Source organism: Colossoma macropomum, unplaced genomic scaffold (genome assembly GCF_904425465.1).
Source record: "Colossoma macropomum unplaced genomic scaffold, Colossoma_macropomum, whole genome shotgun sequence".
NCBI classification, from domain to species: Eukaryota; Metazoa; Chordata; class Actinopteri; order Characiformes; family Serrasalmidae; genus Colossoma; species Colossoma macropomum.
This window is the reverse complement of record NW_023494806.1, coordinates 29,688,513-29,703,510: the sequence shown is the minus strand read 5'-3', so window position 1 is coordinate 29,703,510 and position 14,998 is coordinate 29,688,513. Positions and strand designations below refer to the sequence as shown.

Here is a 14,998-nt window from a genome sequence, read left to right as displayed (position 1 = left end):
CTGGTCAGTTTATGAAGGCTAGTTTAACACATCCAGTCTCCGCCCACACTGACCATGTGACAAGAGCATCAGGAGTTTATGACATCATGAGGAGATAACGGTTCTTTTATAATAACTGGCATGTTTTTGAATGAACTGAGACTAATAGAAGCTCCACCCCTTTTACAATAACCCCGCCCCCTTATTAAGGCCACCAATAGGAAACAGTGTAGACAGAGCCCAAAGGCTCCGAGTTTGGCAAAAAGTAATCATAGTTCATTCCACACACACACACACACACACACACACATATACACACACACACACACACACACATATACACACGCACACACACATATACACACACACACACATGCAGTCTGTTAGTGTACTCATACGAGCCAGAGTGACGTCATCACTCATGAAGACCCAGAGCAGTGCAGAGGATCTCTCCACCTTCTGTTCATCCCTCCATTCACAGCGTCTGTCAGAGAGAGGAGGCAGTGAGGGAGAAACAGCTTCTCACTCCTCTGAGCTCCCTTCTCTCTCTACTGATTCATCTGTTCCTTTCCTTTCTCTCCTTCTTCCTGATTCTCTCACTCACTTTCTCCACTCTCCCTTTTCCTCTCTCTCTCTTGCTTTTTCCACTCTCTTATTTTCCACCCTCTCTGGTTCTCTCTCTCTCTCTCTCTCTCTCTCTATGTCTCTCTACCTGCCCTCCTCTGCCGGTCTGCTCTCGGTCTTCAGTCTGACGAACTCCTTGGCGATCTCGTCTGCGTGTCTCTGAGCAAGGATGCTCAAGGTGATCTGTCCGGTCTGGTCGGTGCTGATTTTGGCCCCCAGAGGGCACCAGCACACGCAGCTGCGCCTGTCCATCACGTCCCTCAGCTTCAGCACCGTCAGCCCCACCACGCGGTCCGCTCGCCCGAAACAGTAATCCTTCACCGTCAGCTGCAGCTCGTAGCACTCCGCACTCACCCCTTTACCCAGCACACTGAGGGAGAGAGAGAGAGAGAGAGAGGGAGAGAGAGAGAGAGAGAGAGAGAAAGAGAAAGAGAGAGGCAAAAATTCATATGTAGAAATATTCAATATTTCATATTGATACTGAATAATTCCTAGTAGTTAATCACCAATTCATTGTAGTTTCTGCATATACTAAGTAATTCAAAGTAGATATTGAATAACTCATAGTGGGTACTGAATTATTCATAGTAGATACTAAATTATTCATAGTAGATACTAAATAATTTATAGTAGATACTGAATAATTCATAGTAGACACTTAATAATTCATAGTAGATACTTAATAATTAATAGTAGATATTGAATAATATATAGTAGATACTGAATAATTCATAGTAGACACTTAATAATTCATAGTAGATACTTAATAGTAGATACTGAATAATTCATAGTAGATACTTAATAATTAATAGTAGATACTGAATAATTCATAGTAGACACTTAATAATTCATAGTAGATACTTACTTAATAGTAGATACTGAATAATTCATAGTAGATACTTAATAATTCATAGTAGATACTGAATAATTCATAGTATATACTGAATAATTCATAGTAGATACTGAATAATTTCTGATAGCTAATGAATAGTTTAAAGTAGATACTGTATAAATAATCAGGTCGGTCAATCAAACTGGATCAGGTCAGTATTACAAGTCAGTATAAAACACAGTTCAAATCCTAAGTGCTTTATCTGCAGTGCTGGTTGAAGGCCTAGTATATCTTACCTAAACAGGACTACTTTAAATAACGTTAATGTATTTAAAGTGTGCACTGTGACTGCCTTATCTACAGAAAGCATATCACAGTGAAAAAAGCTTGGATATTAAATTCTTTTTAATCTCTGGAAGAGAAGGTTTCTGACCACCTTTCACCACACAGACTGGACTGTCACTGAAACTGTGTACACTGGCTTCCAAACCTGGACCTGCTTTAATCCTCAGAGCTGGAAAAGGAAAAATGTGGGGAAAATTCCACTCACAACTGAAAGGCCTCGCTGTACTTGGCAGTCCAGCAGTTGTTTTTGGATTTGGTCGTAAACTTGCGCTTCTTATCTGCGAGCAGTGGGCCGACCAGGTTAACGTCCACGAAGGGCCGGAAGAGCCCAGAAGTCTGCCACTTCATATCATTCACCGCAATCACTGAGAGAGACAAACAGAAGGTACAGTTAAAATACAGAAAACAACACCCAGGACAATACCCAACCCACACAGTCACTCTGACAGACTGTAATACACTACAGGAAGTGTAGGGGGCGATATGGCTTCTACTGTTTCATTTAAAAAGCCTCTATAATGTTCATATGATCCACACAGTCATTCTGACAGACTGTAATACACTACAGGAAGTGTAGGGGGCGATATGAGATTTTTCTCTCACCTTTGATGGTGAGCTTCTGCTCAGTGTTGGCAGCAGGAGGCACCATATCCACCTGAATCACGGCCTCCCCTATTGGCTGCTCCACTCCAGATCCTGCCAATCACATACAAACTCATGACAAACTCCACTGACCACACACTTAACAATAACTAATAACATTATAACAGTCTTCTACACATCACAGTCTGTTTAAAGGGCACATATTCTACACTCCTCTGTATTTCCCCCCTGAAGTCGACTCAAAGCATTTGTACGGTTTAATGTACCAAAAACAGTCATTTATTTTACATGACCAATTCACGCAGTGCTCCGGTCTGCCAGGACTGGAGTCTGACACATAGGTCTTAAAATAAACAGGCCGTAACTGAGCTCTGTTCTGATTGGCTCCCCTGTATTGTGTCTCATTCTAAAAGCAGTCTGGGCTGAAATGTGGAACAAACTGGTAGGTTTGGACTGAAATCCTCAGAGTTGGAGGAAAATCGAAATTCCAGCCACTACTTTCGGATGTGAGGATCCTCTGGAAGGCTGCAATGATTCATTTTCCTCCTGACAGCCATGAACAGCGCAACATTTAATCGCTTTCCAACATCTTCCAGTCCAATAACTCTACTCCAGACTGTCAGCAGGAACAACACTCCACATCACATTGACAGGAATGGGCGGGGCTAAATTGCTGTAGGCTGAATGGGTGGAGCTAAACTGCTATAGGCTGTATGTTTTGTAACTTCAACAAAGTCTACATTCTACATGATTTTATTGACAAGAACCTTTTAACCTACAATCCAATAAAAGTGCAGTGTGAGTTGTCATATATGTCTACTTAAAACAAAGAGAACAGAAAAGCAGGAGAAAAAAGAAGGAAAAACAAAGAAAAACATAAATAAAGACAGAAGCGTCACCTCGGTCAGGTCGCACAGTCTCTTTGGGAGTGATCCTGATGCCCATGCCGTTATGCACTAACAGAAAACAGCACATCAGAAACTCATTAATCAACATTCATATGAATGGCTCTCTACTATTGGCCTAAATCTGCCTTTATGATCCGTCATTCAGTGAAGTACTGACTGTACACACTATATGAAGAGACCGTGATTAAAATTGATCACAATAATGATGAGATGCGGTTACACTGCCCAGTCCCACTGTGTGTACAGACGCACCCTGTGTGTGCTGAGTGGTGATGAAGGTCTTGATCAGAGCGTCAGTGGTCTGTGTGTAGAGAGACAGAGCGTAACGCAGAGACGACAGTTCAGAACTTTTCTCCAAATACGATCTCTTCAGTCCATCACCGCCAGCATGGAAGAATTGCTGAGAGAGAGAGACCAGAGAGAGAGAGATACATAGAGAGAGAGAGAGAGAGTTGTTATTAGCTGTGTTATCTTCAGCTAAAACTTGCTATAAAAAGTTACTGTATTTTACATTTTTGCTGTTTTATTCTGTAACGATTTTGTTTCAGTCTCAGCTAAAGACCCTTACATAGTGCAGCTTTAAACTGAAGTAATTATGCAGCGGCAATGTAAACAGAATGTACACTTCATTGATTATGTGAGCGACGACATCTAAATTTCTGCGTAATGTAAATCAAATCTATCTTTCTGTTGGAAATGCATGCTTGACTCACCTTGATGGTGTCCAGCGCCACCTCCATGATGGCACACTGTCTGGGAGAGAGGGTCTTCGGCTCTGCCCCCTACAGCAGACGATGGACAAAACAGTCGGTATCCACACCAACAAAAATGAAACCAACAACACTACAGACTGAAGCTGTTACTGTATAAATGTAACCTCATATTCCAGGCGATATAACACGCTCTGCATTCATAAAGCCGCTGCTTGACGACCACTTCACAGCCATGAAGGGCGTATTCAGAAGGTGAGAACTCAAACATAAGCATACAATCACGTCCCATTTGGAAATCAGCCTTCGCTTGCGGTCAGTCAAATCAATCCAGCACACCAGAAACGAGAACTTCAAGTACAGTTTGTTTAATATGCATTTAAAGCTAATGCTGCTATGGAGGCTTGTCTGACAGCCATACTCTCTGGATGGTCATACAGGCAGGGCTTCTTCAGAGTGGACTCTGACTGGAAATACTGGAAGCCAATGACCTCAATCAGATAACAGTCTATTGAATTACAATGTTAAGTTTTCTTGCTGCCAGATGTTCTGGAGGAGCTGAAGACGTACTGAGGCTAGCAGTGATGTGTTCAGAAGAACAGCTTCTAAAGCTACAGTGTAGTTTAAATGCACTATAATATAAAACTTCAGTGCAATACAGTAAGCTGCTTCTTCTGATATTTATATTGGAAAAGACAAATACCAGCATGAGTAATGCATTAACTTTATTAAATATATTATAAATGTATTTCTTATAAAATTATAAAATCTCAATATTCTGGTTGAATTTTTTTCCACATTTGCATTTTTTGCTCTTGTATCGTTTCACACATCCTTATGTAAAAGTGCACCCTCTCTGTATGTGTATATAAAGTAAGTGAATTTATTTACTTTTTAAATGACTCTTTTATTTAAAGCATCATGTAGCAAATGGCTGTGTGTTTGTTTATGTTTATGTTTACAGTGAATACCTTCAGTTTGGAGAGCTCTTTGGCAGCTGTAAGTAATTGAGCCCCCTGCAGTTCACAAAGAGAAAAATCAGAGATATGAGTTTTCACCAGCAGAGGGCGCTGGAATACAGAGTGAAATAAATCAACCCCTCTAACTCAAACTCACAACACAAGCAGCACCACAAGTTTCAGACTCAATTCTGAGAACATAAATACAACAAATATGATCATGTAACTGTAAATTACTATAGAACTGTAATATAATGACATCACAAAATAACACACCTTTACCTGCTCTCACTGTTACTGACACTGCGATTTAGTGCTGTGTTTGTCTGGTAAGGATGTGAAACAGTGTACATGTCATGGTAAAGTGGGACTCTTACGATGCTGTCGCTGCTCTGTGGCAGGACGATGGTTTTCTCCATGCAGATCAGAACGTTCTTCCACAGGTCCTTCAGAACCCTCTTCAGCACCGTCTTCTCACACAGATCCGCAAAAATACTCAGACTGTACAAACAAACGCACATCAAAAGAGTTTAATTAAATCATCAAATCTCTGGTTCTCTGTAAACACTGTATCAATAAACTCTCGCAAATTCAATTTCATTTGTTTTTATACTTTGATTTGCTTTATTTCAGTAAGTAATAAATAATGTCATGTAAACATGTCGCTAAAAAGGCGTCCGGTACTGTAATATAGCAGGATGAGGAGGTGGAGGAGTGACAGAGCAGGATGAGGAGGTGGAGCAGTAATGAAGCAGGATGAGGAGGTGGAGCAGTAATGAAGCAGGATGAGGAGGTGGAGGAGTAATGGAACAGGATGAGGAGGTGTAGGAGTAACAGAGCAGGGTGAGGAGGTGGAGCAGTAATGAAGCAGGATGAGGAGGTGGAGGAGTAATGGAACAGGATGAAGGTGAGCTCACTTTGCATCCAGGAACTCCATGAGTGGCCGCAGTGCATTGACTGCGTCAGCTTCTGCAGAGTTTCGAGCGTTCTGGTTCAGCGGCCCTTTGATCTGATACAGGATCTCCCCCACCTGACGCATACACACACTGATACGAGCCTGGAAACTACAGAGAGAGAGACAGACAGACAGAGAGAGAGACAGAGAGAGACAGAGAGAGAGAGAGAGGGGAGTTTAGTAAATGAAGGTGAAGGTGATTGGGATGATGATGCTGATGATTTTGATGAGAATGATGACAGTGATGATGCTGATAGTGACTGTCAGTATGTTTTTGTGGTGAAGACAGCAATGGTAATAATGATCATGGTGATAATTATCATTATGGAAGATTATAATTTGATGGTAAAGGTAGTAGTAATGATGGTGATGATGTGGTAATGGTGACAGTGTTGATGATGGTGATGACAGTAATGGATATAATGATGAAAGTGACAACAGTGATGGTAATGATTGTAGTAATGGTGATAGTGTTGATGCTGATGATAGTGATAGCTATAATGATGAAAGTGACAACAGTGATGGTAATGATTGTGGTAATGGTGATAGTGTTGATGCTGATGATAGTGATAGCTATAATGATGAAAGTGACAACAGTGATGGTGATGATTTTGGTAATGGTGATAGTGTTGATGGTGATGATAGTGATAGCTATAATGATGAAAGTGACAACAGTGATGGTGATTGTGGTTAATGGTGACAGTGTTGATGATGGTGATGATGAGTGATGACTATAATAATGAAAGAGACAACAGTGATGGTGATAATTGTGGTAATGGTGACAGTGTTGATGGTGATGGTAGTGATGGCTATAATGATGAAATTGACAACAGTGATGGTGATGATTGTGGTAATGGTGACAGTGTTGATGGTGATGATGAGTGATGACAGTGATGAAAGTGACGACAGTGATGGTGATGATTCTGGTAATGTGATGATAGCGACAGCAGTGTTGGTGGTAATTTTGAAAACAGTGACAGTGATATCAGAGACAACAGTGATGGTGATGGTAATAATGGCAGTGATAGTCATAACAGTGACGCTGATGATGGTGATACCTCTTGGCAAACATGGCGCTCAGGTTGTCCAGAACTGTGTTGAGTTTCACCTGAAGATCATTCAGGATTTCTGCAGCTTCGGAATCCAACTGTCAACAAAAACACAGAAACACACCTCATACATACACGATGAATACAGCTAATATAGAAGAGAAGAGAAGAGAAGAGAAGAGTTTTGCTAAGTGAGGTTATGGAAGCTATCATCATGTTCTAGGTAGAGAAAGATGAGTGAAATAAGGTCAGATTGATTATGGTGACTCCACCATAATCATCCTCCAGTTTAAAGAGAAAACCGCATCACTGACAGCTGAGAGTGGGCACACTGCCATCAGCAGCACATGGCAAAGAACATCTAAAAGGAAAACACACACTCTCTCTTTCTCTCAGTGCCCACCTTCTTTGTGTTGGCCGTCGCCTCAATCTACCAAGGACGAGCGAGTAATGAAAGAGAGGAAAGTGAAGAAGAGAGTCAAAGACACGTACAGACCAGAGTTCAGAGAGATCCTCAATAATGAGCTCGAACACAGCTGAATTACTGGGGTCTGTGAATATGTACAGTACTAACCTTCATTTATTAAAACGGCCAGTAAGTACAAGTTATTCATTTTTCAGGAGACGTTTCTAACGAGATTAGATATTAGATCAAGGAAGAAGACAAAAACTGATGAAAAGCTACAGAGAAAATGTGACCCCTAACAACCACCTGGAAGACCTGTTAGACACCAAAACTGCCCCCATCAGATTAACAAGACTTAAAGCTTTCATCTCTGAAAGAGAGGAGAAAATCAAGCTGCTTCAGATCTGAAAACATCCACAGGTGTTTCTGTCCATCCTTCCACTGTGAGAAGACGACTCAGCGCTGTGGGTCTGAAAGGATGTGTAGCTGTTCAAGAAGAACCTCACTGAGAAAAGGAGACGGACACATCAAACAAAGAAGCTGAACGATGGACTGACCACCCCAGAGTCCAGACCTCAACACCACTGAATGTGTTTGATTACTTCAGAAAATGATCAACCAGCTTCTAAGACTGAACTTTGGAGGTGTGTCTGCAGATTCTTTGAGGAACTGAAAGTGAGTCTCCTGAAAAGAGTGGAAGCTGGAATAAAGGTAAAGAGTGACTCACTGAACACTCAGACAGCTGAGAGTAGATTTAGCTGTTGAGGATTCTGGGTAATTTTCTGTTCAATATGTTTCCTTTTTTCTGATGCTGAAAAATGAACAACTTGTACTTGACGGCCGTTTTGTCTGGAAATGAATGAAAGATTAAATAAATGAAAGAGTGGTCTGTGAACTGTGTGTGTGTGTGTGTTGTGTGTGTGTGTGTGTGTGTGTGTGTGGTGGTGTGTGTGGGCTGATACACTGACACACACCTTACTCTCCTCCTCTTTGGGCTGAAGAGCAAAACAAAAAGAACAACAAAACAATCAGACCAGACTGAAGGTTAACGAGCCTCTTCACCTCTGAGTCTACAGCTTTAACCTCCTCAGCTCTAAAGCTCTCTGAAGAGGAAACTCCACCAGGAGAGGAAGACATTTTCAGCTGCAGACTAAGATAAACTAGGGACACTTCATTCTAGACGATTTCAGAGCATTTCTATTGGTCCATTCATCATTAAACATAAACAGAGGGTAAAGTCATGTTTTCAAATCACACCAAATTAATAATTAAAAATAAACATCTAAAAGTTTTTTGTATGATAGAGATGATGTTACATAGTAGATACTGAATAATTCATAGTAGATACTGAATATTTTATAGTACATACTGAATAATTCATAGTAGATACTGAATATTTTATAGTACATACTGAATAATTCATAGTGAATACTATAAAAATTAAAGTAGTGAGAAAAGACCCGAATCTCAATACAGAATGTAAATGAAATGTAATTATGTATGTAATTACTTACATAATATAAGTAAGCATGTTTGAATATTTATGGGATGTAGATTGAAAGTCTAGCAAAATGATGATAATAATTGCAGAGTTGAACAGTGAATCATAACTCAGTGATCAGTTTGATAAAAATCTTCATTCTGGTTTTGAACATTGTGCGTTGTTTTTATTTGGACAAAAGTGTGTGAGTGTGCGTGTCTGTGTGTGAGTGTGCGTGTCTGTGTGTGTTTGTGTGTCTGTGTGTTTGAGTGTGCGTGTCTGTGTGTGTTTGTGTGTGTGAGTGTCTGTGTGTGAGTGTGCGTGTCTGTGTGTGAGTGTGCGTGTCTGTGTGTGTCTGTGTGTGTGTCTGTGTGTGTCTGTGTGTGAGTGTGCGTGTCTGTGTGTGTCTGTGTGTGTGTCTGTGTGAGTGTGCGTGTCTGTGTGTGTGTGTGTGTCTGTGTGTGAGTGTGCGTGTCTGTGTGTGTTTGTGTGTGTGTGTGTTCTGTGTGTGTGTGTGTGAGTGTGCGTGTCTGTGTGTGTTTGTGTGTGTCTGTGTGTGTCTGTGTGTGAGTGTGCGTGTCTGTGTGTGTCTGTGTGTGTGTCTGTGTGTGTCTGTGTGAGTGTGCGTGTCTGTGTGTGTGTGTGTGTGTCTGTGTGTGAGTGTGCGTGTCTGTGTGTGTTTGTGTGTGTGTGTGTCTGTGTGTGTGAGTGTGCGTGTCTGTGTGTGAGTGTGCGTGTCTGTGTGTGTTTGTGTGTGTGTGTGTTCTGTGTGTGTGTGTGAGTGTGCGTGTCTGTGTGTGTTTGTGTGTGTGTGTGTCTGTGTGTGAGTGTGCGTGTCTGTCTGTGTGTGTGTGTGTGTGAGTTTGTGTGTGCGTGCATGTGCCTGTGTGTGTGTCTCTGTGTGTGTCTGCCTCTGTGTGTGTGTGTTATAGTGTGTCACACACTGTAAGAGTGCAGCAGAGATGCAGAGGGAGTGTTAATACTACAGGGTTCAGGATATTCCTCACTCCTACTGTTCACATTCCAGCATTTCCACACAGTCTCTCCCACAAAGTCTCTCCCACACAGTCTCTCCCACACAGTCTCACTCACCTCCTTCATCTCTCCCTCCTCCTTTATAGCACAGCCCCGGAGAACAAAACCAGAAAACACTCTTTAATAATGATAACACACACACACACACACACACACACACACTCACACTCACATACACACACACACACACACACACACACACACACTCACACTCACATACACACACAAACACACACACACTCACACACACACACACACTCACATACACACACACACACACACACACACACACACACACTCACACTCACATACACACACACACACACACACACTCACATACACACACACACACTCACATACACGCACACACACACTAGATCCTCTGTAGAACAGCTATGAGGCTGGAGGGGAACCAACTAGCACTGCAGGTCTGTAAGCTACTCAGTACTTAAAGGGGATGTCCACCATTCTCGTGTAGGTTCACTGGCGGTTTTGGATAGTAAACTATATTTGTGTTGTAGTCATGGCGACCCCTGGTTCCTATCACCACCACTGTAAAGACATCTGAACCATTTCACACCAAACCACTCTGAATCTCTCTGTTTCCATCTCACACACTGAATTATGGGGGAATTTTGAGCTGCTAATGCTGTGCTTGAACTCAATACTGTTACACAGTACAGTGTGGAGAATTTCATGAACTGACCTCTTTCTCTTTGTCCCTCTTTTCAGCCTGGAGTCAAAGCAAACAAACAAAAGGTGAAATCAAACAAACACGTAACTGCTGAGAACGTCCTCAGTGCAGACCTTCAGAATGTAATCAGGGTGTCTATGGGATGATACATTATAATCACATCTAGATCAGGGGTCTCCAAACCTGGTCTTGGAGATGCTACCATCCTGCAGAGTTTAGCTCCAACCTGTCTCCAATAGGCTGCCCCGCCCCTTACTTAACTCTAATACATCTGATCCAGCCAATCAGGGACTTGGGAAGTGGTTGATTAGCTGGAGCAGGTGATCCGATAGACTTAACTTGGCGAGACGGGTCCCAAACAAGTGAAAGATATGGCTTTAAAACGCCTCAAAATAAATTAAAAACCCAAAGATACAGCTAGAAAAGCCAATCTTGGTTACACAACCACATCTTGGTATAAGACATCAGCACAGAAACTCAAAATAATCTACAAAAGCTCATAATAAAGAGCTGCTCTAAAACTTTACTTTACAGAATTACTGTTTATTTACCGAATTTTACCATACTGGAAAAAATAAGGCATCAAATGTGGTCTGTGGAAAAGTTATGGCACTTTTTAAGTTTTATCTTTTATTTTTCTCCAATGCATTAAACTCAGCAAATAAACAGAAACAGTGCAGTAAAACTAGCAGAACCATATTTAAGTGTGTCCACTGTAGAGGATACCTCAACATACATTCATACAGAAAAACAACAAAATGTGTAAAGTGACCAGGAGTAGTCCAAACGTTTGCATATGACCGCATATATTTAGAGGCTGCTGATTTCAGAAAGCTGAACTGATTATATTAAGCTGACTTACATTAAGATGCTGCTAACTGCTAAAAACACTGTTCCAGTCAGTTGAGGTAACTTATATCAGCGCTATAACTGATAGTCCACCCGGCCGTCGGCCTGTCTGTGTGCTGTATCACTGTTTTGTGTTATGTTTATTGTGCCTCTCTCGTTTACCTGATGAGGACTACAGTGGAAATAACCTTTAAAGGCTTCATTGTGTTTTAATACTCTGTGTTAGTGGCTGCTGTATGTATTTTAATCACCAAACAAAAATCAATTAATCAGTCAATCAATCACACGCAAGCAAATGCCACAGATCATACACACCTTCTCCCTTTTAGAGCCAGTCTGGAGTGAAAAAGAGAAAAAAAGATGAACAGAAATCACAGGACACTCTCCCCTTCACTCACAGGCAAAAGATAACTTAGCTAATCAATCTCTTTCATTAACCCTAAAGCTGCTTATGTGTTCTATCACCAGTGACAACACAGCCAAGAAAAGCTTTTAGAACTGTTTATCTGGGCAGTTTGTTTGTTTTTGCTCAGAAGAAACACAAATAATTTTGTGTTTACATGCACTTAATCCGATAACTGCAGAAAATCAGTTTTCGTCAGTAATCCGATCAACGTGTTCACATGCTCTTGAGTAATCAGATCATGGGGAAACTCCAGATTTCTGCTGTGCAAACGACCAATAAACTCACAGAAGAAGACGTGACGTAAACGTAACGAAAAACTCCAACTTCATGCCGTCATCTAGAAGATGAAGAATATTTAAATCCTTTATTTCGTCAAGCATATATTCGGTTTCAGCGTCGCTCCAAAAGTGTTTTGCTGCGTCTCGCGGCGACGCTGCTGGCTTATTTCTGGTATCGCCGTCTGTTTTCACGCATGCTCAGACTGAGAAGTGCGAAAGAAATCAGAGTAAGAGTTCACATGCACTGAGAAATCTGATTACTGAGCTAAAATCCAGCCTCTTTACTGGATTTCTTAATCAGATTTCTAGACCTTACTCTGATCTAAGAAATCAGTGACCATTTGAATAATCAGATAACTGCAGAAAACTGATAATGATCAGATTATCGAGTGCATGTAAACACTGTTTTTGTTTCATTCAGTACCTGGTTGGGCTAATCACTGCTTCACTGTGTTAAATCGAATGAGCTCCTGAAACTTTGCTTTTCAAACTATCTCAGAAGATATGAACCGTTAAAAAAAGAAAAAGAATATAAATTCCTGTTACTTTTTACTGTATTCATGTGTAGCTTCATTTACTCCAATGATACACTGGATTTAAAATGCAAAAACATGCCCTACTGCCAAGACAAACACTTTTAAACAATGTGCTTAAGTGTCTAAGACTTTTGCATTGGACTGTATGTTACGCCTCCCTGTCAAATAAACAAACAAATAAATAAGTAAATAAAATAAAAGATTTGGAGATCTGAGTAAAAGACAAACACACACAATATTCTGCAGCCGGTAATCAGCTTTAATTGAGTTATGTAATTAATGACTAACACCCACCTTCTGTTTGTTGAGCTTTAAGACATGAAAAAGAGAAAAATAACAACGAGAATGAAAAAACACAGAGAGACTAACGAGATGGAGGGATATAAAGGATGAGTGAGAGAGAGATGGAGAGGGTAAAAGGAGTTTGAGCTGCAAACAGAACTAATAAAACAATCGAGTCAGGTCAGGACTGAGTGCACACACTCACGGGGTCAAGAGCCATCAGCAGACCCTGTCGCCATGGTTACAGATGAACCAAAAACAACTCCTGCCCACTGTTCGGTCAGTCATGATGTTAATGTTAATGTGTGACTGTAAGAGCAGGTCAGTGTGTGAATGTGGAGTCCAAGGATCCAGAAGGAATAGTGGTTAAAACAAACTAATAAACAAATAAACAAACAAACAAATACCACCCAAACCTTGTCCCTGTGCTGGACGTCAGCCTCGCTCTCCAGACGGGACGAAAGAAAGACATGTTTGTGTCTTCAGTCTAAAAGAGTGGCACTCGAAACGGAAGCTTATTAGCTATAAACTGAACACACTGAGTTTTGTGAAGCCAAAGCTGAACCAGCTTCTAAGACTGAGCTTTGGAGGCGTGTCTGCAGATTTACTTGAGGAACTGAAAGTGAGTCTCCTGTAAAGAATGGAAGCTGGAATGAAGTTAAAGAGGGACTCACTGAACACTAAACAGCTGAGATTAGATTTCGGTTTGATACATATTTTCAGGTTGTACATAAAATGAAGATTCAACTAATTTTTCATATTTGATGAGCTCTAATATTGTACTACACTAGTTTGGCTCGGATTAATAAAGACTCTCCAGTAGAAGTTTTTTAGCAACCTCTGACACAATAAACCTCAAAAATCACAACACCTAGAATTTATAAGCTCTTCAGAAAAAAGCCCAGTTATTTGATCGTAGGTGTGTCCATATAAGCCCCGCCCCCTCCCTGCCCTCTCTACTCTGACAGGCTCCAACAGGATGGCTAGTGTAAATAATACATGTTTGGAAGAAAGCGAGGGGCGTGTCAGACACACAGTGTTATACGTACATTAACTCGTTCATATAAACTTTTTTGTCTTGAAGAGTTTAAAGTACAACGTATAACGTTTGTAGAAGTAAACTACCTCAAAAATATGGGTTTTAAAGGGAAACAAGAATTGAATACATTATTTAAGTTTATATAGTATAACAACAGGTTTGTTCTATCGTTGGGTGAGGGAGGCTGGTGGGCCTTGTTTTATGGACACTACTACACCCTTAATAGATAACAATGTGTCACACATAATAAAGTCCATTCGAGATTACTGAACAACTCCACACAGTCTGAGTACAGCGAGTGGTGATTTAGGCATGCGGTTAGCACCATGCTAATTGGTGGGGTATGCGCTTCCATTAGTATCTACATTAGCCCCATATGTCCAGAGTAGAAGTACAGAGCAAAACTTCAGACGCCAAACATGTCTGATCAAATCCATCTGGTGTGGGTGGAGGGGAAACTGGGGAATTCGGTTTTTAGCCAAACGAACGCTTTAAGTTACAATGTCAGGAAATAATGGGGCAAAACACAACAATACACACACAGAAAACTAACCCAGGAGGTCACAAACACAGTGGTGATGACCTCAGCGTCCTGCACTGAACCCTGAATGGAGTATGTACAGGTCAGACAGAGGCTCTTATTTTGAGAACTCAACACCACTGCATTCTAGTAACACAACACACAGTACACACAGCACACACAGTACACACAGCACACACAGTACACACAGCACACTGCTAAAGGTAATAAGTGCTTAATGGTGTCTCTACTGGACCGACCTTATCCTCCTTCTCTCTATTGTCCATCTACGAAGAGAAAGTGGAGAAACAAGTCTTTACTGTGTTTGTGCTTCTTCACTGACGAACTGTAATCAAACCCAACTGCTGGCTCACTTTGCTAGTGTGGGTGGTCTTGGTGTGACGTGCTTCTGGAGGCAATGTTGGTTCAGCTGGCTAACATTAGCCACTCATTTCTTTTATTTGTTTGTTTGTGTTTGAGCATTGAGTGACTATGGCTACGCTGTAGCT

At 41.1% G+C, this 14,998-nt stretch overlaps 1 protein-coding gene across 1 annotated transcript in view; it reads right to left on the bottom strand.

Annotated features, from left to right (window-relative positions):
• Positions 1–649: 649 nt before the first annotated feature.
• Positions 650–14,998, bottom strand: part of LOC118827187 (protein unc-13 homolog B) — a 155,174-nt gene continuing 140,825 nt past the window's right edge. Inside the window, exons 32-41 of the mRNA XM_036598447.1 lie at positions 6,974–7,062; positions 5,878–6,024; positions 5,338–5,461; positions 4,973–5,017; positions 4,005–4,073; positions 3,544–3,691; positions 3,283–3,339; positions 2,384–2,476; positions 1,986–2,145; positions 650–973 (exon numbers count right to left, since the gene is read on the bottom strand). Coding sequence (XP_036454340.1) covers positions 688–973; positions 1,986–2,145; positions 2,384–2,476; positions 3,283–3,339; positions 3,544–3,691; positions 4,005–4,073; positions 4,973–5,017; positions 5,338–5,461; positions 5,878–6,024; positions 6,974–7,062 — 1,218 coding nt within the window. The 3' untranslated portion in view covers positions 650–687. The remainder of the gene's footprint in view (positions 974–1,985; positions 2,146–2,383; positions 2,477–3,282; positions 3,340–3,543; positions 3,692–4,004; positions 4,074–4,972; positions 5,018–5,337; positions 5,462–5,877; positions 6,025–6,973; positions 7,063–14,998) is intronic.